The sequence below is a fragment of the Megascapheus bottae genome, chromosome 4 (genome assembly GCF_031878675.1).
Source record: "Megascapheus bottae isolate mThoBot1 chromosome 4, mThoBot2.hap1, whole genome shotgun sequence".
Lineage (NCBI taxonomy): Eukaryota > Metazoa > Chordata > Mammalia > Rodentia > Geomyidae > Megascapheus > Megascapheus bottae.
This window is the reverse complement of record NC_143512.1, coordinates 38,029,213-38,055,720: the sequence shown is the minus strand read 5'-3', so window position 1 is coordinate 38,055,720 and position 26,508 is coordinate 38,029,213. Positions and strand designations below refer to the sequence as shown.

The following is a 26,508-nucleotide window of genomic DNA, read 5'->3' as shown; positions in this document are numbered from 1 at the left end:
TACTTGTCAAAATGTGTAAATCTGTTCTGAAATTCTAATTCCATTTCTACCAAAGTCTTAGAAATTTTATAGCAGTTTTTACATTAAGCTCAGGGTCTACGAATATAGTGCTGAGTTATCTGGATACCATATAACTCATTTGAATCCAAATATCCAAACTTCCTTAAATGTTAGTATCATTTTACTTTTGTCATAAAGTTTAATAACTATTATATCTGATACTTTATAAAGATGGTGAAAATACAAATTTGGGAGTCCCTGAGAATTCTGTAAGTTTGGCCAATTTAACATGGCACTTGAGATCAGTAAATTATTTTATCAAGTTATCAATGTGTTAAAATAACAGTTTAAGTCTCCATTGTTGGCTTTTGTTTTTAAATAAGTTGACAGTCATTAAGAGTAACATGGGAAAAGGTAACACTGTTTAAGAAGTAGTGTACTTACTACCTTACGAATGTAACTATAACCCCTCTATACATCACCCTGACCAAAAAAAATGTGTGTGTGTGTGTATATATATTAATATATACTATATATTAAAAACATTAAGGACACCCAATTAAGCTACTTCTTCTGTAATAGCAAATATTGAAGAGAGTAGAAATATCATAGTTCAAAGTCTTCTAATTAATGATTTAGTGAACCACAAATACAGCACTTTTTACATGCTATGAAAAAACCTCTAATAGTCCTAATTTGCAAATAGGCCTAACTAATTCACATAAACAAAGTAACTAGAAACGTGATGTGTGTTTAATAACTTACATATTTGGTTTAGGGTGCAAATTAATTTTGGGAAAGATATCCCTCATTGCAAGACAGTATGAGAATTAGGTTCCTTATTGTATCTCAGGGTTGGTGGAGACCAAACTAGTGAGATCATTAGACTCGTGCAATTTCAAGTATCACTGTCCAAAAGAAAAATAAACATAGGCCACAAATGAGAGCCTCTGGTGTAATTTTAAATGTTCTAATAGCCATATGTTAAAACATAAAGATAAAATTACTTTTAGCAGTATTATTTTACTCAATGTATCCAAAACAGTGTGATCAAAATTTCAGAAATATTAATGATATTTTTATATTCTTTGTTCAAAATAAGCCTTCAGAGTATAAGCATAGCAGTTCTTAGTTGATTGGATATATTTCAAATATTCCAAATCCACTGGCTAGTGTCTACCATACTGCATAACATAGATATAAAGGGAAAATCAGGGGCCCAGAAAGTAACATGGATAAATTCTGAACTCTAGTTCCATTACTTATAAAGCTGTGTGAGCTGTTTAGGTAAAATTAACTGAGACCTATTGGTACAATCAGAATAAACAGCAATAACATGGCATGACTTGATAATTTCTTTAAAATATTACAGATATGTAATGTACTTTGGTAGATTATATGTCAGGCATACAACAGTCAGTATTTTTATTGTCCTTATCATCATAATATAGATTGGAGAAGTACCATTGTAAGAAATTTCAACTTCAAACTTTCAAAAAGTAAAAGAGGGATGAGGATGGCAGTATGAGCCTATAATCCCAGCACTCAGGAGATGAAGCAAAGAAGAGTTAGTTCAAGGTGAGTCTGGGCTATATAACAAGACCTTTTCAGAAAGAAAGAAAGAGAGAGAGCGAGAGAGAGAGAGTGAGAGCGAGAGAGAGAGAAGAGAGAGAGGGGGGGGAGAGGGGAGTGTTGTATAAGTAAAAGAGAAAAACTTGAAAGAGCACCCAAAATGTTTTTCAAACAAAAAACTGTTATCCTTGAAAAATACAAACAAGGAAAAAACCATAATGCTGCATAAATACTGTTCCATATGGTGGATACTTTTTGAGGGTAAACTGAGTTTCTAGTTCTAAGAGGGCTAAACGGTTAGAAAGTTGATTAAAGGATTATTGAGTGACAAACAAATAGCATTAGGGGATAATGCTTATATATAAGCTACAGGGACAATATTATACACACTGTTAATAAAGCATGAAGTATATAATGCATAACAATTTTTCTCTAATTGTTCAATGTATATTTATATAATAAAATATAATATAGAAAATATATAAAACATACCTCTGATAAAAATGTTTGGGCCGATTTCTGAGCTCCTACATGGAGCAGATATTCATATACATAGAGTGCTAACCTGGAAAATGAATAAAACATTTACTGAGAAAAGAAATACTTAAAATTCATTTTTAAAATAATATACATTTTTCCACAGCAAATATATCTTATATACTAACAGTGACAGAAAATGAAACTTTCCCATGCCCTTTCAATGGGAATACATATATTTATGTTCAGAAAAAACTTGAACTCATTAAAATAGCACAGAAAGAAAAGATAAATATATATTTCTCAGAAAACAACTAAATACAGACTTCTTTCTTAAATCATCCACAAACCAAGCATCACTCCTTTTCTTATACTTAACATAATATTTCATAACCCAAAATTAAAAACCCCAAATCCTACTTGAGGCAAAAGTATATTTTAGCAGGAAATATTAATTTAGTTATTAGACTTTTCCAACAACATTTGAGAGAAAATTAAAGTAAATCCTAGCTCTCTGCAAAACTATATGCCAATAATTTTGTTAAATATACATTTTAACACTGAATTAACAACTTCTTATTCTTTAGGTTTATTAAATTAATTAGTATCTTAATTCATAATGCATTCGAATTCACAGCAAACCACGACAGTGGTATATAAAAACTTTAAAGATAGAAGATTACATTTACAGTTTAAAGGTTAACACAAAATTGCATATAAGTTTATTATTCAAACATAGCATATTGATGGTGCAATATACTTATGTTACTCTCATCTTGTGGATTCAGAATTTTTAAGATATATCATGTGGCTCAATTTCAGTTTGAGCTGTTAAAATATTATTCATAAACCCAAATTAGTGTGTGCCAGTATTTTTAATGATATCTTGGATGGATGCCCAGAGGACTCACAACAGTTCAGTTTCTGCTTCCCTATATTTACCAATATTAAACCAGGTTTATAGTAAACAACGCAATTTAACAATAACCACAATTTTGTATAGCTTCACCATTTCTCTTGCCAAGGGAGTTTTTGATTGTTAAAGATTGATGGTATTCACAAAAGTGATAGTGTTTATTTTCATGAAAATGTATCATGCATTTGTTGCTTTTAAAAAGCCTATGCAAATTAAGTTGCTCTACCTAGTTCCTTTCCCATTCTGAAATTTCCAAAAATGAAAATTACTTTTATAGTTACTAATCAATTATTTTTATCATTACTAAGAAAGCAGACTTATGTTAAAGTTACTCAGAAATCAAAACTATACCACTGTCAGTGGGTACACAATTGCAATTTAGAAACGTCTGATCTCTTCAAATGGAATGACTCTTGCCAGTTCAGACAGTACTTCTCAACTCTCTTCCCCCTCCTAAGATGTGAGATAATATGATAATATACAGTTCCTTCCAGTGAGCCATGTTTCACAGTAGAACTATAGCTCATCCCCAGAGTATTTTACAAAGGCTACAGGAATTGGACTGTCCCTGTAGTTTCAAACAAACATTCCTGTTGGTGATTTCTTTTTTTGACAAACACTATTCAAAAACATACATACACACTGCCTCTCCACTAACTACAACCAATGCTATCCTAACCTTCGCTGACCTGGGTAGCAAACTTTATCTTGAAAAGGGAGAACTGTGAAATCTAGATAAACTGTACAGCCTCAAAGTTGTCCAACAGACAGTACTCACTACTTATTGCCTAAAAGAGAAGAATTAAAGTTTCAAGAAATCCCCCATGGCTTTTTTATTTTTAATTACTAGGGTCTGGGCCCAAAACTCATTCCTTAAAGTTACATTCCTAAACTTGTGTAAACTCTTTCTTTTTTTTTTCTTTTTTTTTCTTTTTTTTGCCAGTCCTGGGGCTTGAACTCAGGGTCTGGGCACTGTCCTTGGGCTTTCTCAATGCTAGTGCTGTACCACTTGGCCCACAGCACCACTTCCAGCTTTTTCTATGTATGTGGTAACTGAGGAATCAAACCTAGGTCTTTGTGCATGCTAGGCAAGCACTCTAACACTAGGCCAAACTCCCAGCCCAACCACTCCTTTTTAGTAGTATAGGTACTAATACATTTTGTCTGTTTTTTCCAAATCAATTAAATAATAAAAAAGAATCTAATTAGAAATAAATATAAGGGCAATTTCCCCATTTTCTCTAGGAGTCTAAACAGATTCTAAAACAAAAATGAATGAATGAATGTATTGGGAAGGGCCCAGAATCAATTTTAAAAACTGGTTCAAAATCATGTAATGGTATTTGGAAATACATTCCATAGGTATGAGCCTATCTCCTTATGTGAGAGTCTTTGCTGTAGCAGCTCATTACCATCAAGATGCTAGAGAAGGGTAGGGATGAGAAGACCTATTATAATGCCACCTCCTAACAATATTCTGAAGCCTATTTAACAAAATTAATACTTCCCATGTCATTACCTATTCTACGAAGGGACACAGGAAGTAACATATTCATACGAAGCAAATTATTCTGTTCTGATGCCTCCATAATAGCTAACAAACATAATATTCTTTTTCAAAATATTTATTACCATATATGAACTGTAAAAAGTAAAAGGTTGCCATTCCATCCATGTTCATGGAATTGTTTGAACCTATCCTTTTATCCTTATATGCTTTCTCAAGTTTCAAATCTGTCTCTCCTATTTGAAGCTCTAACAAGACATTTTTCTCTTAAATTGACCGTTTCCGAAGTTAGATTCACTTTCATGATCTGTTCTTTATGGTACTTGTGTCCACATAAACAAGACACAATTTCTGTGGGCCTTAGTTTGTTCATTTTTCAAATAAGAAGAATGCTTTTGTTATTTTATTGGAAGAATTAGAGAATACAGTAAATAGTTTTGTTTATAATTTAAGCTACCTCACATCCATTAATATATTATGTTATGTATTAGATTATAATGCCACAATTTCTCTCATATTCAACATTCCTTTATGCCCCTTTCATGCACACACATGCCTATACACATGCATGGACGCATACACACAGACACACACACACACTCACATACCATGGCTGCAACAACAGAAGCACTTAACTTCACACACAAATAGTACATGCTTCTAAATAGCTTCCCACAATAGAGGCACTGACACCACTAAAATAAAAATGCCTAGAAAGCACTTACAGGGAAAAGCATACTATAAAAGATGCTGTGTAAACCAGGAACCAGTGTCTCATGCCTTTAATCCTAACTACTCAGGAGGCTGAGATCTGAAAATCATGGTTTGAAGACACCCTGGGCAGGAAAGTCTTTGAGACAGACTCTTTTTTTTCATATATTTTTATTGTAATTAATAGAAGGGTTACATTATATTTGCCAGATATAAAGTGCAATAATTCACATACATTGATACCCTTACTCATGTCTTGGTCCCCATTTCTCTACCCCCATCCCCACCCCTCATTTTTTTCCAAATAATTTTTGTTGTAATTAAAAGTAGGGTTACATTACATTTGCCAGATGGAAGGTGCATTACTTCACATACATTGATACCCTTTCTCATTTCTTGGTCCCCATTTCCTGCCCCCCCACCCCCACCCCCATCTTGTTTTCCCCCCTTTCCTATCCAATTTCAAATAACCAAATACACATATATCCAATATATCAGATAACAAAGTGAAATACTGTAACAATATGAGATAACCAAGGGACAGGAAAAGAGATGAGAGATAACATAGTACATTAAGGACAACAATCACTCATTATATGGCTTTTGTTTCTATATCCTAGAGGTCCTTTCATTTAGCATCATACTATACGGCCTTATGTATCTAGGTTTTGCTCTATTGCAAATCTCTGCTAGGAGAGCCCAAGGTTTCTACTGTTCATGCCAAATGAGGGAAACCATTGAGCCTATGTTCCTTTGAGTCTGGCTTACTTCACTTAATATGATTTTCTCTAAGTCTTTCCATTTCCTTACAAATGGGGCAATGCCATTCTTTCTGACAGCATCATAAAATTCCATTGTGTATAAATACCACATCTTGTTGATCCACTCTTCAACTGAGGGACATCTATGTTGGTTCCATATCTTTGCTATGGCAAATAGTGCTGCAATGAACATCGTTGTGCTAGTGGATTTAGTGTGCCCTTGTTTCTGGACGGTTGGGTAAATGCCAAGTAGTGGAATTGCTGGGTCATAGGGGAGCTCTATGTTTATCTAAAATATATCAACAGCTCCAAAAATTGAATCGCTACAAAACTAATCTCCAAAGAAACAACCATCTCATCTAAAGATGGGCCAAAGACTTAAACAGAGTCTTCTCTGAAGAAGAAATAAGAATGGCCTATAGACACATGAAGAAATGCTCAACATCTCTGGCCATAAAAGAAATGCAAATCAAAACAACTCTTAAGATTCCACCTCACTCCAGTTAGAATGGCCAGGATCAAGAAAACTAAAAACAACAGATGCTGGAGGGGATGTGGCCAGGAGGGATCACTACTACACTGTTGGTGGGAGTGCAAACTAGTTCAACCACTATGGAAAGCAGTATGGCAGTGCCTCAAAAGACTAAACATAGAGCTCCCCTATGACCCAGCAATTCCACTACTTAAGACAGACTCTTATCTCCAAATAACAACCAGAAAACTGAAAAGTGAAGCCATGGCTCAAAGTGGTAGAAAGCTAGCTTTGGGACAGAGCCCAGGCTGAGTCCAAACTCCACAACTAACCAAAATGAAAAGGATGCTGCCTATCAAAACCTACTTCAGGAAAGTAAGGAGAGACATTTGTCCACCAATGCAGGTAAATTACAACATAGCCTCTTTTTTTCATATATTTTTATTATAATTAATAGAAGGGTTACATAATATTCACCAGATAGAAGGTGCAATACTTCACAAACATTGATACCCTTTTTCATGTCTTGGTCCCCATTTCCCTCCCCCCTACACCTGCCCATCATCTTGTTTTCCTTCATTCCCTATCCAATTCAAATAATCAAATATGCATATATACAATATATCAGATAAAAAGGTGAAATACTATAACAATATGAGATAACCAAGGGACAGCAAAAGAGATGAGAGATAACAGTGCATTAAAGACAACAATCACTCATTATATGGCTTTTTGTTTTTATATACTGGAGGTCCATTCATTTAGCATCATTCTATTTGGTCTTAAGTATCTAGACAACATAGCCTCTTACGCCATGAAATGACATCATTAAATGAAGCAAAATTTAATTAGGATTCAATTTCTACTCAATAGGAACTTTTTTCTCATATTTTTATTGTAATTAATAGAATGGTTACAATAATGTTCGCCAGATAGAAGGTATATTACTTCACAAACATTGACACACCTTCTCATGTTTCTGTCCTCATCTCCCTCCCACCAACCCCTCCCCTCATCTTGCTTTTCCCCCTTCCCTTTCCTTTTACAAATAAACAAATAAAAGAATATACAATATACCAGATAACAAGGTAAGATACTGTGACAATACGAGAATAACCAAGGGACAACAAAAGAGATAAGAAATTAAGAACAACAATCACATATTATATAGCTCTTGTTTCTATACCCTGGAGGTCCTTTCACTCAGCCTCATTCAACAGGAACGTTTTTATTGCAGAACATTTTCCCTACATATTTAAAGCTTGTCATAAGAGGAATTATATGATTATTATTATTATTATTGTTAAGAAGTTGTACAAAGATATTACAATTCCATAAGTCAGCTTTATAAGCACAATGTTTCTTGATCAATATCACTCTTGCCATCATTCTCCTACCATTTTCACTCTCACTTTCTTACGCTCAAGTTACATAGTTCAGTTTTCATATAATGTACATTGAATATAATGACTATATTTGTTCTCCCTGAACAAGATTTTTTTTTGCAGAAACCTTAATATTTTCTTTTCAATGATCATTCCTTATGGGCTTATACTATGTATTTTAAAAGAAATAATTTTTAGTTTGGAATTGAAATTCCTCCGGCGCTGTTCTTTCTGCTAAGAAGTGTTTTTGCTATATGGGGTCTTTTATTATTCCCTATGAAATTTTGGATTGCCTCTTCTATTTCTTTAAAGAATGCCCCATTGGGATATTGATGGGTATTGCGTTGAATTTGTAGATAGCCCTTGGCAAGATTGTCATTTTCACGATGTTGATTCTTCCAATCCAGGAGCATGGGGGGTTTTTCCATTTCCTCAGTCCTGCTTTAATTTCCTTTTTTACGGTTTTAAAGTTTTCATCAAAAAGGTCCTTTACGTTCTTAGTTAAGCTAATTCCTAGGTACTTTTTTATTTTTTTTGAGGCTACTGCAAAAGGAGTTGCTTTCCTGATTATTGCCTCGTTCCTCTCACTGTTGGCGTAGATGAAGGCAGTTGATTTTTGAGGGTTAATTTTATAGCCTGCTACCCTTCCAAAGTTTTGAATCAGCTCAAGGAGCTTGGGAGTAGAGACTATAGGATTCTTTAAATACAGAATGATGTCGTCTGCAAAGAGGGATAGTTTTACTTACTCTTTCCCTATTTGGATCCCCTTTACGCTTGCTTCTTGCGTTATTGCACTGGCTAGGAATTCTAATACTATGTTAAAGAGGAGTGGAAAAAGTGGGCATACTTGTCTCGTTCCAAACTTTAGACTCTATTACAGAGCTATAATTATCAAAAAAGCTTGGTACTGGCACAAGAACAGACCTGAAGACCAATGGAATAGAACTGAGGACCCAGATATTAAACCACAGACCTATAGCCACCTAATCTTTGACAAGGGAGCCAAAAAAATAGACTGGAAGAAAGACAGCCTCTTCAACAAGTTGTGCTGGCAGAACTGGTTAAGCACCTTAAGAAAATTAAAGTTGGATCTTTCTTTGTCACCCTGCACTAGAATAACTCCAAAAGGATCAAAGACCTGGAGGTAAAAGCTGACACACTGAAAACTTTACAAGAAGTAGGAGACACATTAGGCCTCCTTGGCACAAGTCGAAACTTTCTTAATAAGGGCCAAGAATCACAGCAAATAAGAGAAAGGCTGGATAAGTGGGACTGCATTAAACTGCGGAGCTTTTGTATGGCAAAGGACATAGCTAGTAAATTAATTAGGAAGCCTACAGAGTGGGAGAAGATCTTCACCAACCAAACAACGGACAAAGGCCTCATATCTAAAATATATCAACAGCTCAAAAAATTGAATCACTCCAAAACTCATCTCCAAAGTAAGAACCATCCCATTAAATGATGGGCCAAAGACTTAAAGAGAGTCTTCTCTGAAGAAGAAACAAAAATGGCCTATAGACACATGAAGAAATGCTCAACATCTCTGGTCATAAAAGAAATGCAAATCAAAACAACTCTTAAGATTCCACCTCACTCCAGTTAGAATGGCCAGGATCAAGAAAACTAAAAACAACAGATGCTGGAGGGGATGTGGCCAGGAGGGATCACTACTACACTGTTGGTGGGAGTGCAAACTAGTTCAACCACTATGGAAAGCAGTATGGCAGTGCCTCAAAAGTCTAAACATAGAGCTCCCCTATGACCCAGCAATTCCACTACTTGGTATTTACCCAACCATTCAGAAACTAGGGCATACTAAATCCACTAGCACAACAATGTTCATTGCAGCATTATTCACCATAGCAAAAATATGGAACCAACCTAGATGTCCCTCAGTTGATGAGTGGATCAAGAAGTTGTGGTATTTGTACACAATGGAATTCTATGCTGCTGTCAGAAAAAAATGACATTGCCCCATTTGTTAGGAAATGGAAAGTCTTAGAAAAAATCATATTAAGTGAAGTAAGCCAGACTCAAAGGAAATTAGGCTCAATGGTTCCCCTCATTTGTCATAATCAGTAGAAACCTTGGGCTCTACTAGCAGAGACCTGCAACAGAGCAAAACCTTGATACATAAGGCCATATAGTATGAAGCTTATTGAAAAGACCTCCAGGACATTGAAACAAATGCCATACAATGAGTGATTGTTGTCCTTAATGTACTATGTTATCTCTCATCTCTTTTGCTGTCCCTTGGTTATCTCATATTGTTACAGTATCTCACTTTGTTATCTGATAAATTGGATTTATTTGTATTTGGTTATTTGAAATTGGATAGGGAAGGGGGGAAAACCAAGATGGGAGGGGTGGGGGGGGGTAATGGGGACCAAGACATGTGAAAGGGTATCAATATATGTGAATTAATGCACCTTCTATCTGGCAAATATCATGTAACCCTTTTATTAATTACAATTAAAAAATATAAAAAATAATTTTTAAACTAATATTTTCCTTAATAATTTCTATTCCAAAAATCAAAGTCTAAATAACTTATAGTATACATAAAAGAAATTCATAGCAGTGGAAAATTGCCAACCCAATTATCTGTTAAAAAAAAAAAGCCAGGTGCGATGGCTCACACCTGTAATCCTAGCTACTCAGGAGGCTGAGATCTGAGGATCAAGGTTCAAAGCCAGCCTGGACACAAAAGGATCTGAGAGTCTTATCTCCAATTAACTTCTACAAAACAGGATGTGGGACTTGGCTCAAGGGTAGGGTGGTAGCCTTGAGCTGAAAAGCTCAGGGACAGCGCCCAGGCCAAGTTCAACTCCTATAACCACCCCCCCCCCCACACACACACACACAAAGTTACATATAAGTGAGATGAGAAAATGTGTTTTTTAATAACGTTTAATGAAATTAAGAAACACTCATCATTCACTGACAAATTAAATCACAAAATACTATGTATAAATATGTAAAAATTATGAATGAATGTTACTGATAGAAATGTTTTATAAACAAAACACAGGTGAAGAGAAGGGGAGAAAACAAGATGAAGGTAGGGGGTCGAGGGAGGGAAATGAGGACAAAAACATGAGAAGGGATAGCAATGTTTGAGAAGTAATGCACCTTCTATCTGGCGAATATAATGTAACACTTCTATTAATTACAATAAAAATATATTTAATAAAAAAACACAGGTGAGAACATTTGTGAGGTAATGGGTACATTACTTCTCAAACCTTGATACCCTTTTATCATGTTTTTGTCCCCCTTTATCTCCCTACAATCATCTTTTTCCCCCTTCCCTTCCCTACTTCAAATAAAGAAATAAACATATAGACAATATACAATGTAACAAAGTCAGATACAGTAACCACAGGAGATTAACCATAAGTGGTAAAAAGACAAAAGAAATAACTTCACACAGTATGTTAAGAACAATCACGAAAATAAACCTCTTGAACTGCTTGCTTTTATTTTATTTTTTTATTGTCTGGGTATTGTATAGAGGGGTTACAGGTATATTCACCAGGGAGTAAGTGCATTACTTCTCACACAGACTGCATAACTTCACATGGTACATTAAGAACAACAATCACAAAAGATAATCTTCTTATTTCCATATCCTATAGATCCTTTCATTTAGTCTCATCCTATATGACCTTATGTACCTAGGTTTAGAGCTATTGTAACCCTCTGCTAGGAGAGTCTTAGATGTGTACTAATTTAAAATATTAAAAATGAAGGAAACCATTGAACTGCTTTCTTGAATGACAACTTTTTGTACAACTACTTAAAAGATTTTCAAAACTTCAAGAAAAAATAGTAAAAATATGTAGTGACAGATAAATTAGTAAGGATAGGTGATGAAAGCCATTAGAGCAGTAAAATCAATATACTTACTAAGAGTACAGCAAACATCACTGCCCACCTCACAGAATGCCTGAAGAAAACATTTGTGTCAGCACTTCTAATCAAAGTATCTTTGTGTCTCCAATTAAAGATAAATTTGGTGTCAGGCTTACTAAACAAAAATCTCAGATGTTGGCTACATACCCTTGAACATTTAGAAAATGAAGTATTAAAAATAAAAGGGATACTAAAGAAGTACAGCACAGACAAGGATAAATCTAGCGAAAGGTGTATTAAATCTCCACAATAAATAAATTAATTAATTAATTAATTAATTAAATGGTTCTGCAATTTTAAAAAATGTAGCCTTGATATAACTTGTCAACTTCTTTTCTGATTTAAGTTTGGTCAAGACTTTCTTTGAGGGAAGAGGACATTTGGATATTTGTTTGACAATAGAACAGTAACTTCGTTATTCTTACTTTATAAATAAGTGATATTAATATTATGCAAGATGTTTTAATATATGCAAATACATTTGAATGGCTAAATCAAGCTTATAAGTATATCCATTAGTTCAACATCTACCTTTTTGTGATGGGCATACATGAAATCTAAGTACCCTCTTAGCAGTTTTACATTAACTACAGTCACCATGTTGTATAATAGATCTCACGAACTTATCTTAAAGTTTGAGATTTGAAGTCAGAGGGTGGGAAGTAGAATTTGGATATAATTATAAGATGAGGCTAAGAGAAATGAACTCTGCAAGATAAGGAAACAAGAGGTTTGTCTTTGTGATTGTTGTTCTTAATGTACTATGTGAAGCTATTTCTTTCTCTTCTTTTCCCCTTTTGGTTTATCTCATGTTGTTATTGTATCAGAATGTGGTATATTGTAGATATGCTTATTTGAAAAGGGGAAAGTAAGGGAAAAACAAAATGAGTGGGACAAGGTAGGGGAGAGGGAAAGTGGGAGATTCATGGGAAGGGGTAACAATATTCAAGAAGCAATATACCCACCACCTGATGAATGTAACTATAACTCCTCTGTACATCACCCTGACAAAAAAATAAAAAATAAAATAATAAAGAATTTGGATATAACGTTGTCGAGATCTACCACTTATCAATGATAAAGGACAACTAAAACCATTCTAAAATACCCCTACCAAGAACTAATCTTAACTTCAAAGAAATTCTTTACCTAAAGAAAGACTTTATGTAAAAATATTTGAAACCAACAATATATAATATGATAAAAAATTTAAATTCGTGTTTATAGTAACTATTATGGTAGTTAATTTCACTCTTATAATACAATATTTAGATATTTCAGTCAATAAACACTTAGCAGTTTTCTCTACCTAATTAATGAACTTTAAAATCTGAGAAAGTGTCACTGAAATAATACCAAACAAAATCATTTCACATTTACTTTGTAAAAATTACTAATTCTCGAGACGAAACTTGAATTATCACCATTCACCTGCATCAAATCCATTGCATGCTTGCCAGTAAGTATCATAGTAGCACAAATTAACTTTCCACTAATTAGGCATCTACAACAGAGACTGTCACTTAAGAGTCTAATTATGCCAAATTCTCAAATGTCCTTGTAAATGAACAAATTTGCAGTTTGGAAAAAGGTCAAAGACCTTTCGTCCCTCAAATTTCTTCTAATCTAGCCATCTAATTTGACATTAAATATCTTCACTTGAGTGAAAATTATAGAAAGTAAGGAATTATAAGCAAGATATACATGCAGTTTTCTGAAACAATAATTTTGCAAATTAAACAAGATTATCAAACCACACATAAATAAAAATTAAGAAACCATCACTTAGAATTCCTAACTCCATTTCTATATACATACATATGTATATGTTTATATTTAAAAAGCCATGTCACAAGAGACAACTAATAAAAATGGCCTAATTAGATACATAAGGCCATACAGAATGAGGCCAAATTAATGAATGTCCAAGACAGGGAAACAAGAGCTTAATTATGAATGAATGTTGTTCTTAATGTACTATCATTTGTTTTTTTTCTCTCTTCTCTTGTGTTGCCCTTTGGTTAATCTCACATTACTACAGTATCTGACTTTGTTACCTAATATGACATATATGTGTATGTGTCTGTTTTATTTGTTTATTTGAAATAGGAGGAGAAAATGAGGGGAGGGGTCAGGGGAGGGAAATGAGGACAAAAACATGAGAAAGGACATTACTGTGTGAAAAGTAATGCACCTTCTATCTGCGAATATAACTGTAACCCCTCTATACATTAAAATAAAAGAATAATAAAAAGAAAAGGAAAAAAACTCACTTCATAGAACAGTTCAAGTGATAAGACTTCATATCACAAAAGGGATTATTTTATCGTGGAAACATGACTCATTCTTCATATGCTTTACACTATATATATACTAGTTGTAATAATACTATTATACTACATAGAAGCTACCAAAAGAATTCTTTTGACAGTTATTGTTAATCTCCATGTACAGAAATCAATGTTTAAAAAAAATAAACGGGCCAATGTGTGGAGTAAGTTTTGGGTATTTTATTTGTGTTTTTTTATTTTATTTTCAGGGTGATGTATAGCGTGGCTGCAGTTACATTTGTAAGGTAATAAGTACATTTCTTCTCAAACATTGTTACTTCTACCCATGTTTTTCTTCTACTTTCCCTCCTTACCCCCTCCCAAGTTATAAAGTTCATTTCTAACATATTGTCTTGTGGTTATTGTTAAAGATTCTCAAAATGCACTAAGTTGCCTCCTTCCTCTTAGATTCTTTAAAAAGAAGGAAGGCTAGGTAAGGGAATAAATTTTAGAAGATGGGAAGAATACTTTTGAATGTTCTTAAGTATTGTGTCTTATTTATTGATAAACAGTAGGCATCAACAATCTTAAATTCATATTCTATTTCCCTGTCTCTGATCTTAAATCCCAACATCAGTGACCAGACATGCCTCAGAAGTACACAATTTAGAACAAATTTAACTCTCTTTGGAAACTTGTTAGATGCCAAAAAGAGACTTAATATAATTTCAGTGTTGACCAATGACACATATCAGTGTCCACGTGTGATGCCCAAGTAATAAAATGCCAATGGTTAGCTGGATTACAGCTAGCTAAAGAGTTGCAAGACACATTTGGCAGTCACTGAGAGGCAACTCATGAAACTGTAAGCAGTTATTAGCAGTGAAACTAGATCGGCCTGATCCAGTGTTCAACAAACCTGGTGTTAAGGAGGTGTGAAAATTAGAAATCTGTTTCTAGCATTGTCTTTTTAAAGTTGCCTATTATTATTAAGAGTTAGGCTAGAAATTAGATTTAGAGAGTCAAAAACTCTGTGAAATTGAACAATACTAATAGACAGCCTCGGTTTTAATCACACTTACAACTTCTATTCCTTTGTATTCTTAGCATCAGTTAATATGGACAGCGACATCAATGGAGGGATTAGAATCAGATGGGCATAAAAAAGCAAATATTGGGGTTAGGAGTTTGGGCTAGTGGTAAGAGTGCTTGCCTAGCATGCATGAAGATCCAGGTTTCGATTCTTTGATACATAGAAAAGGCTAGAAGTTGGGGGTGGGGGGAGGGAAATGGGGACCAAGACATGTGGAAGGGTATCAATGTATGTGAATTAATGCACCTTCTATCTGGCAAATATAATGTAACTCTTCTATTAATTACAATAAAAAATATATTTAAAAAATTTAAAAAACAAAAATAAATAAATACATAGCTTTAACAAAAGAAAGAAAGAAAGAAAAAGCTAGAAGTGGTGCTGTTGCTCAAGTGGTGGATCTCCAGCCTCCAGAAAGTCCAAGGACAGTGCTCAGGCCCTGAACTTAAGCCCAGGACTGGCAGAAAAAAAAAATATTGCTTTGCTGATGTTTCACTGTGAAAGACAAGTATTATTTTGACCAAAAACAGAAACACATGCCATCTGAAGACAGGTATGCTTAAAATTTAAATGATTTCTCCTTACTTTGAAATATTAAAAAATACAAAGATATAAAAATGAGAACTTGCTTCCAAGAAAATATAATTGTTTACAGAAATCCAACCATTCATACAGTTTAGTAAAAATTTCCCATATTACTTTGAGCTAAACTGTATATACTAAAAATAGTGTACACATGGTTACAATATTTACCTCAGGTCAAACTGAAGATTATTCTCAAGCTTCCACTTTTTTATGGGATCTTGATACACAGAGAGTCATAGTCTACTTTCTATGTTATGCTCAGATTGCAAATGAATTTCTATCTACACAAACACTAGTAATGTCACAATTACATGTTAACCATCCATGGTACTCTTCCCATACTACATTTTAGTGTTTTAACCTCAAAACTAACACCAGACACCACACTTCCACTTATGCCAAGGAGGAAATGAGACTGTATTTGTCATCTTGTTGTAGAAACTATCAAATAGATTTGCCACAAGGCACACTCCAGAATATAGTACAGAGGAATATCAAAATACCAAAATATGGAAATTGAAAGAGGTTAAGAAGCTGAATTTACAGTACAGAAAGAGTAAACAATACAAAATAATGATAGTAGCAGTACTAGTAACGACAGCAACTGCTCCACAATCTGCCTTGGGATCTTTTGTGCCAGCACAAAACATTGCTCACACAGTAGCAGAAAACCAGACTACTCTGAGAACAGATTTCTGGGAATACCATGGGCATCCAGCAGAGGCCCTTTCACATTCCAAAAGTAGAGTTAAATTGGCCCTAAAATAAAAACTACTACAAACTCTCTGTAGGTAATTTTAACAACACATTAAGGTGGCTACAAAGTACCTGTGAATTAAAGATAAGTAGTCCCCAAAGCCACCTTCTCCCCCAAAGTGGTATGATAGAAAGGAAAAATACTAAATTGACTTCTAGGGGGGTGAAAGACTTGACCAAATTAGTTGAATAACTATCAATATGAAGAGAATATTATAAAGCAGGAGGAAATGACAAAAATTGTTACCATATTTCCATATTAAGCGTGTTTACTATTGGGAAGGGTTCACAATTTTCTAGCAAGTCATATCTTTAATTTTGATATAAGAACAATAGAAGGAGAAAGATTTCAAAGAATTAAAGTGGTGGCAAAAATGTCCTATCACAAGTACTTTCAGAAGATACTTGTAGTTATATTTAGAGCTGATTTGAGATACTTACGATGTGAGAAAATAATATAACTGGTAATAAATTACTTCCTCCAAGTTAGAAATGAGCTCTGTTTTGTGATGGAAGAACATAGTGGGTACCAAGATTCAACTGATGTCAATTACTAATGATAGAAATTTCCTAATAGCAAGGGGCCGGGAGTTTGGCCTAGTGGTTGAGTGCTTGCTTAGCATGCACGAAGACCCGTGTTCGATTCCTCAGTACCACATACATAGAAAAAAGTCAGAAGTGGTGCTGAGGCTCAAGTGTAGAGCTCTAGCCTTGAGAAAGTCCTAGGACAGTGCTCAGGCCCTGAGGTCAAGCCCAGGACTGGCAAAACAAAAAGAAATTTCCTAATAGCTAAGTATGATTCAATGAACAGAATGTATAAATTCAGCACTAACAAATAATTTAGAATAAATTTGGAAGTTATAGAAGGTTTAAAAGAAAGCAAAAGAAACTTTCCAAAGAAGTTTTCATTTATCAGTTTTATGTTAAAATGATAATTTCTTCAGACATTCTAATATGAATAATCAAGCAGTATTAGCAATTAAATATCCATAGTGGCTTAAAATAACTAAAATATGAGATTTTATCCATTTTACTTGTTATAACCTATAGTAAATTTTCCTGAAGGGAAAAAGGAAACTGAAATGTTAAGATAAGATTTAGTTTTCTCTTTTCAAATTAACCATGCTAAATTCATGTTCCAATTAAAAACAAATTATTTCATATTTTATAATATTCAAGTTTGATTCTTTTTAACCAGGTGAACCACGGATTAAATTAAGAAAGTTTGAAGTTTGACAGTACAAGTTCTGTTTAATAAAATGAGATAACGGGCTTTAGAAAACTGCAAGCCCCCTCCCCACTAGCTGCAAGCCCCCTCCCCCCTTTCAGAATGAATGTACCTGACTTGAGAGTAGAGCTTCTATGTCAGTTATTCTGTGTGGTTTTTAGTAAAGACTATTTTGTTCACACTTCTACATTTTATTTTTTCATTTGCACATCTTTCATCCTGAGCCTGGTCAGAAATGCAAAACCTAAGTGTTTACAACAAGAAAAAAATTGTTTCCAGAAATCCTCAAGCCCTCATGTACCAAAGTACTCAACTGCATGAACATGCTCAGTGTCTAGGATTCAGTGATCTGATATATAGCAAATAAAGTCAGCCTACAAAATACATTTTAATATATTTATTTATGTGTACACAAAGTGTGGAATTTGTGTATGGAACCTGTGCTTTATTTCTCCAGCTTTTTAATAAGTAGAATATTAAATGTGGTATGAAAATGCAAATGGTCGCTTCTATGGAAGACAATTATGAAAATAAACCTAAAACTATAAAAAAAAAGTTTGAAGTTTAAACTTTATTGTGCAATAGCACTTTTATGAGAAGAATGAAAACAGGTAAAATTTAAAAATTGTAAGAAACATTCAAATAATATTAAATATTGCTTACAGAAAATTATTGGAATATATGTGTGAAATTGGTGTCTTTAGTGAAGCTCTTATTTAATTTTGCAGTCATATGTTTTAGTCATAGTTCTCGCCACTTGTGCTTTGCAAATTATTTCCCAAAGAATATAATATATATATATATTTATTTAATTAGTCATATAAAGTATGTTATATATTGACACATGATATAGATGCTTATTTAAACAGATAAATACATAGATTATACATAGATAGACAGAAAGACAGAAGGATGGTTTGAACTCAGAATTTGAACTCAGTACTCAGAATTTCCTACTGGTTAGGATGGTGTTCTACCACTTGAGCCAGATATTTGTTGATTATTTTGAAGAGAGAGTCTAGTAAATTTCTTTGTGGGCTGGTTTCAAACCATAATCCTCCTAAGTTGCTAAGACTAAAGGAATGAGCCACCAGGACCCAACACCAAAGTAATGATTTTGAAAAACCAAAAATAGGCTTAAGAATCTTAAAACTTTGAAAATGGGCAAACCTTTGGATTAGATAATACCACCTCTGCATTTTCTGTAGAATTTTATCATGTTAATAGTAAGGAAAATGGGTTAAGAAAAATCCTGTATGATCTAATCTATGGAAACCATTGTTACAATATTTACTCATTACACATAAAACAATGGAAGCATATAGAAAAGAGTATCAAAAAGTTAATGCACTGGATGCTAATGACACCAACATCTGGTAAGAATGTGGAAGAGAGGAAATGCAAACACCAGCTTTGGAAGATGGTTTGGCTGCTTCTTACCTAGTTACCACATGATCTAGCAATTATGCACCTTATCTAATAAACTGAAAATTTAACAAAACAAAAACCTGCTGCTTATGTAACTTTATCCAGAAGTGCCACCGCTAGAAAGCCAGCAATATGATCCTCAGTCAGTGAGTGAAGAAAATTACTCGGGCACATTCAGACAAGATATTTATACTGTGCTAATATTAATGTATATTCCCAAATGCAAGAAGTCAGTCTAAAAAGGCTACATACTACATGAGTCTTAACTGTATGACAGTTTGGAAAAGGCAAAATTAAAGGAGTAGTAAATCTGGCAGTGGTTTCCAGGAGTTGGGGAAAAGAGACATTAAAGAAGACAGGATTTTAAGGCAATGAAACTATTCTGTCAAGTAATACAGTAAATACCCCGTATTGACCAGGCGTGACCTTGTAATCCTAGTTACTCAGAAGGCTGAGATCTGAAGATCGCAATTCAAAGCCAGCCCAAGCACTAAAAGTCCATGAGACTCATATCTCCAACTAATCACCAGAAAATGAAAGTGGTGCTGTGGCTCAAGTGGTAGGATGGTAACCATGAGCTAAAGTGCTCAGGGACAATGCCCAGGCCCAGAGTTCAAATCCCACAACTGACAACAACAACAAAAAAATACCCAGTATTATACATTTGTTTAAACCCTTGGAATATACACTATATGAAGTGAGCCCTATTGCAAACTAGAGGCTTGATATGATGATGATGTGTCACTTCAGGCTCACCATTGTAACAAAAGTAACACACCGGTGAGAAGTACTTATGATGGAGAAGAAATACAAGGATAGGATCAATAGGTATATGGGAAATATAGGTGCCATCTGCTAAATTTGCCTTGAACCTAAATGACAAAATTTATTTTAAAAGTTATTACAGTGGATCAGAAGCTTTTATGTTATGTTCTTCTATACATTGGTAATCTTCTGTGATCGAAAAGCAAAGTTTTAAATGAAGTCATGAGTTCATATCTCTATCTCCAATCTCCTGTAAATTATTATATTTTCCTTGCATATAACTGAATAATATTTAATGGCAATTCATGTCCATAGACTGTATCCAAGAAATCATCTTCTTTCTAAATAATGTGAATTATATAACCTGAGAAAATAAGATGAATAGAAAATGCTTTTAAGACATCCTTTTCCCCTTTGGCAACAAACCACAGATAGTAATTTTCTTCCTAGTTTTACCAGATATATTTTCTTACTTCTTGCCATTAATCCTCCTCTAATCTTTGCATATGTAATCTGAAACTCTGCTTTACACTTGGCTTCCTTTTCCCTCTCACTTTACATTCTCTATCCTTTCTTTTATTTTTTTTTAATTTAATGATGGACAGAGGGACTGCAGATACATACGTAAGGTAATGAGTACATTCCTTGTTGAGCAGTGTTGTCCTTTCCCTTGTTTTTCTCCCACTTTCCTTTCCCCCTAAAACTGCCCCTCCCTGGCATCTTACACCTTCCTCTTTCATCATTCCCATTCTTCCCTTACCCCTAGGCCAAATCCCAGTGTTCATCTAACTATGATACACTTCATGATGTCTTTACTTGGACCTAATTCAGCCCTGTCACATTGTAAGGATACACATTAATATGCACTATTAAGTAATGTCAGTGTTTGTATTCCAGTTTTTCTTTGCCTGAAGGAATTCTGGAACCGAGTGCTTCTCATGGCAAATTCTGCCAATGTCACTGGCCTGTACTTACAACACAGGAAGAACGAGAGAGAAATGTTTCAGAAGAAACTACCTACAGAAACAGGATGCAGAATTTAACGCCCCAAAGAAATTGAGCAGGTGTTTAAAGCAAAATCCCAACTCAAAAAAAGATAATTTTTCTTTTGATTTTCAAAGGATATAAATATGTAGTAATCATTTTAAATAATTGTTTTTAAAAGCTCCAAATAACATGATCAGAGTCAAAGGGATTTCCTTGGCGGGCTTAAGCCATTTCCTAGTCTTGTTTTAATACATTTAGACATAAACAGAATTTGTTTTTTTAAACTACTTATTCATCTTTTCATTGGACAACTTAAAGCATATGCTTTGTATAGAGCTGAGAAGCATGGAAATATCATTAACTCAGGATTCACTAATACAGAATTTGTGGCAATATATCCAAAGAAATTACTTTAAGAGTTTAACAAATTAGCAGTATAAAGACAGTTTTGATCACCTAAAGTCAGAACAAAAACTATTTTCAAATATCTTAAGAAATTTTACAGATACACACTTAATATGTTAATCACCATCAATTGTAAGCGATTAGTACTATTCTGTGTTTTATTCAAAATAAAAATGGTGATACAAATCTTGCCCTTAAGTAATTTGCAGATGTGTTAATATTATAAACATACAATTAAAAATAAGATCACGATATTGTATATATGCTTATTTGGTTATTTGAAATAGGATAGGGAAAGGGGGGTGAGGGGAGGAAAATGGGGACCAAGACATGAGAAAGGGTATCAATGTCTGTGAAGCAATGCACGTTCTATCTGGTCAATATAATGTAACCCTTCTATTAATTACAATAAAAATATATGAAAAAATATTAGATCAGGAAATGGAGCTGTGGCTCAAGTGGTAGAACACTAGCCTTGAGCAAAATAAGTTCTGGGACATTATGTCGATACCGATTCAAGCCTCAGGACATACACACACACACACACACACACACACACACACATCAATACAAGCTAGTATATAATATGTATGAAAGCAGTGAAAACATCAAGACCTCAGAATAGAAATAGACTATATTAACAAATTCTTGACAAAGGCATTTTAACTGAGAAAGAAAACATCATTTTAGTTGGTCAATAATAGAAATGATGAGATAAGCAGGGAGAAAAGTTTTAAGGTATAATGTAAGAGAATCATCTACACTATATGTGACGATAGCTAACATAAAACTTTCTATGTACCTGAAAGTAATAAAATTGCTTTATATAATATTCTATTAGTCTACATATCAATACAAAACTTTAGCTCTATTTTTTCATATAGTTTTATTGTAATTAATAGAAGGGTTACATGATATTTGCCAGGTAGATGGTGCATTAATTCCCATACATGGATACCCTTTCACATGTCTTGGTCCCCATTTCGCTCCCCCCCCCACTCCCACCCCTCATCTTGTTTTCCCCCGTTCCCTATCCAATTCTAAATAACCAAATACAAATATATCTGATATATCAGGTAACAAAGTGAGATACTGTAACAATATGAGATAACCAAGGGACAGCAAAAGAGATGAGAGATAACATAGTACCTTAAGAACAACAATCATTCATTACATGGCTTGTGTTTCTATATCCTAGAGATCCTTTCATTTAGCGACCTACTACACGGCCTTTCTTTTTTTTTTTTTTTTTTTTGCCAGTCCTGGGCTTGAGCACAGGGCCTGAGCACTGTCCTTGGACTTTCTTAAGGCTAGAGCTCTATCACTTGAGCCTCAGCACCACTTCTGGCTTTTTTCTAGGTATGTGGTACCGAGGAATCGAACCCGGGTCTTCATGCATGCTAGGCAAGCACTTTAACCACTAGGCCAAACTCTCGGCCCTATATGGCCTTTTGTATCAAGAAAACTTTAGCTCTATTATTTTATTATTGTGATTACCAAGTACCAAAAAATGAGTATTTATGGCCTATACATATGAAAGTAATTATTACATATGAAAATAAGTTATTAGTAAATAGTTTATAGTAATTTTATTTTATTAAGAACTTTTAAATATTTTTCCATTTGTAGTAAGACACCATATTGTATGCATCTTTTTTTTTTATGCCAGTCCTGGGCTTAAGCACAGGGCCTGAGCACTGTCCTTGGACTTTCTCAAGGTTAGAGCTCTACCACTTTAGCCTCAGCACCACTTCCAGCTTTTTTTCTATGTATGTGGTATCAAGGAATCGAACCCGGGTTTTTATGCATGGTAGGCAAGCACTCTACCACTAGGCCAAACTCCCAGCCCTATTGTATGCATCTTTAAGTGAAAGAATGTTCATGTAGGTGAACTTTCCTAATTAAAATTCAGGTGATTCTGAAAAGCTTTGGACTTAGAAATCTATTCTGCAGAGAAAAACATTAGATATCAGAAAGCAGAATCCATAGTTTTCAAACTTAGATGAAATTATTCTGATTCCTTGGTGACTTGTGTGTTCTGAATTTAAAATTTTTAGGTAAATCATAGAAACAAAAAGCAATCAATAGATTAAAGGGAAAAATATAGATAGGGAGGAAAATGGCACTAAGTTTACCATAAGCCTCTACTAAATTTATCTCCAGATATTTAATTTACAATCTATTACACTAACAAGCATCTTGAGGCTCCTGGATACCTCAGTCAACGAAAGGAGAATAAAATAAAATGTTTTGACCTAACCAAGTCCAGACAAAAATAGAGTAACTCTTTGATTTTAGAGAAATATGTAGAGCATAATTATCAAATTTGAAAATAAAACTAAGAAACATACTTAAATTACTAAATTGCAATTCCCCCCAAAATAAGGTACTCTGAAAGTGTGCTAAATGTCATAAAATTAACAAAAAATATAAAATCTGTGTGTGTGTGTGTGTGTGTGTGTGTGTGTGTCTATACTAGGACTTAAACTCAAGGCCTTGTGCTCTCATTTGGCTCTCTTACTTAACACTATCACTTTACCATTTGAGCCACAACTCCATTTCTGGCTTTTTGCTGATTAAATGAAGATAAGAATCTCAAAAATGTTCTTTACCCACTCTTCAAACCATGATATTTACAGCTCATCTTCCTGAGTCACTAAGATTACAGGTGCAAGTCACTAGTGTAAAATCCTATTTTTAATTTCAGAAAAACAGCTGTATCTAATGACAAATATAAGTTAGCAATAGACCAAGTTAAAAAACAGATTTAGCTAGGCACCAGTTGTTCACGCCTACTCAGTTGTTCATAGCTACTCAGGAAGCTGAGATCTGAGGATCATGGTTCAAAGTCAATTTGGGCAGTAAATTCCAAAAGGGTCTTATCTCCAACTGGCTTAAGTTATAAAGTGCTAGCCTGGAGTACAAAACCTCAGAAACAGCACCCCGGCCCTGGCTTCAAGCCCCAGGATCGGCACACAATCACACACACACACACACACACACACACACACACACACACACACACACAAGATTTCAGTTGACTACAAGTTGAGTATGAAATTAATCATGTATTTGACTGATGTCAAAAGAGCTAAATTTGCTTAGGGTATATATAAACTAGAAAACCAGCAGGAGACATAGAAAGATGAAGGGGGAAAAAGGCAAGTCACAAGCAATGGTTGGAAATATCAGTGATGTACAGTCTGCAAAAGAAAAAGAGTAAATAATAAGCTTTCAGGTGACAGAAGACTTGTTTTTCATATATCTAAAGAAGATACAACTAAACTTCTGGGTCAAAGTTATAATAAAGCAAATTTTAACTCAATATACCAAAACACCATTTTAAGTCATTAGAGTTACTCAAAAATGTTACAAGCTGGAAAATGAATCATTTAGAGGTCAAGAAATGTTACAGTCTGACCAATAAGGAAGAACAGAAGTACAGCTCAAAATAAGGCTATTGAAGGAGCTTTCTTTATTCATTGAGTAAAAAATTGGATATCCTGAGTATAACATTATATAATCTACTGTTGGCTATTTTTTTTTTTTTTTTTTTTTTTTGCCTAAGGCTGGTACTCTAACACTTGGACCATAGCCCTACCTCTGGCTTTTGTTTTGTTGCTGGTTAATTGCAGATAAGAATATCATGGACTTTTTCTGCCTGGGCTAGCTTTGAATCAAGGTCCTCAGATTTCACCCTAACAAGTTTTATAGATGTAAGCCACTGGTACCTGGATTTTTTTAAAAAATGCTGGGGTAATGTTTACAGGGGTTACATTTGCCAGATAGTAGGTGTATTACTTCTTACACATTGACACCCCTTCTCAGGTCTTTGTCCCCATAACCCCCCAATACCCTCCAATCATCTTGTTTTCCCCCTTCCCTTTCCTATTTCAAATAAACAAATAAAGGTATATACAATATACCAGGTAACAAAGCCATACAGTAACAATATGAGATTAAACAAAGGGCGACAAAAGAGAAGAGAAATAACATAGCACATTAAAAACAATCACACGAGATAAAGCTCTTGTTTCCATATCCTAGAGATCCTTTTGTTTAGTCTCATCTTATTTGACCTTATGTACCTAGGTTTTGTGCCATTGTAATCATCTGCTAGTAGAGTCCTAGATATGTACTAATTATTACAAATGAGAGAAACCATGGGAGCCTATGTTCCTCTGGGTCTAGCTTACTTCACTTAATATTTTTCCAAGTCTTTCCATTTCCTTACAAATGGGGCTATGTCATTCTTTTTGATGGCAGCATAGAATTCCATTAAGTACAAGTACCACATCTTCTTGATCCAATCATCTACTGAGGGGCATCTGAAACAAGGACATACTAAAGCCACTAGCACAACAATTGTTCATTGGAGCACTATTTACCATGGCAAAGATATGGTACCTGGAATTGTTAATATATGACAATTATGATACTACAATGGTTAATACAAGTCATTATGCATCTGTTAAACCTGAGGATAAACAAGCATAAAACCACAAGTACACTATGAACCTAGGGTAACAGTAGTCTCAGTGCATGTTAAATGATGACAATCGTATCCCTGTGGTCTACAATGTTGGATATTGTGATAAAGCTAGAGGGATAGGGGATATAAGAACTCTGTAGGCCGGGAGTTTGGCCTAGTGGTGGAGTGCTTGCCTAGCATGCACAAAGATGCCTCAGTACCATATACATAGAAAAAAGCCAGACAGTGCTGAGGCTCAAGTGGTAGAGCTCTAGTCTTGAGAAAGTCCAAGGACAGTGCTTAGACCCTGAGCTCAAGCCCAGGACTGGCCAAAAAAAAAAAAAAAAACCCTCTATGGTCTTCACTTCTCTTTTTTTTTCCTGAGATTACAACACAGATATTTCCACATGGAGGAAGGTTAAAATTTACTGAGTAGAAAGCTATTATCCAAACCCAACAGGTAGGATTTCATTAACCAAATAATAAAGATTCCTTTTACCATAGGATGTGCCAAAAGGGGTTTACTCCTCAAGTACAAACTACACAACACAATGTACTTCAACTTAATGTAGAAATTACTCTGTTTATTAAAGCACATGGAATAGCTCAAAACTGCATTACCTGGAATCTTTGCATTCCTTTGTCAGTAAAGTTCTTCAAGGCGCATGGAAAAGGTCTTAATTTTTTTTTTTAAATTCTCAAAAGTTTAGAGAATCACAAAACTAAATATCAACAAAAGTAATTAAGTTAATCTATTTTATTTAAATTTTAATTAAATTTAGAAAGCTGCACTATTTAATT

At 34.3% G+C, this 26,508-nt stretch overlaps 1 protein-coding gene across 5 annotated transcripts in view; it reads right to left on the bottom strand.

Annotated features, from left to right (window-relative positions):
* Positions 1-26,508, bottom strand: part of Ssbp2 (single stranded DNA binding protein 2) — a 219,667-nt gene that overhangs the window by 142,182 nt on the left and 50,977 nt on the right. For all 5 annotated transcript variants that reach the window (XM_090331683.1, XM_090331684.1, XM_090331686.1 and 2 more), the window contains exon 2: positions 2,065-2,137. In XM_090331683.1, the coding sequence (XP_090187809.1) occupies positions 2,065-2,137 (73 nt within the window). The remainder of the gene's footprint in view (positions 1-2,064; positions 2,138-26,508) is intronic.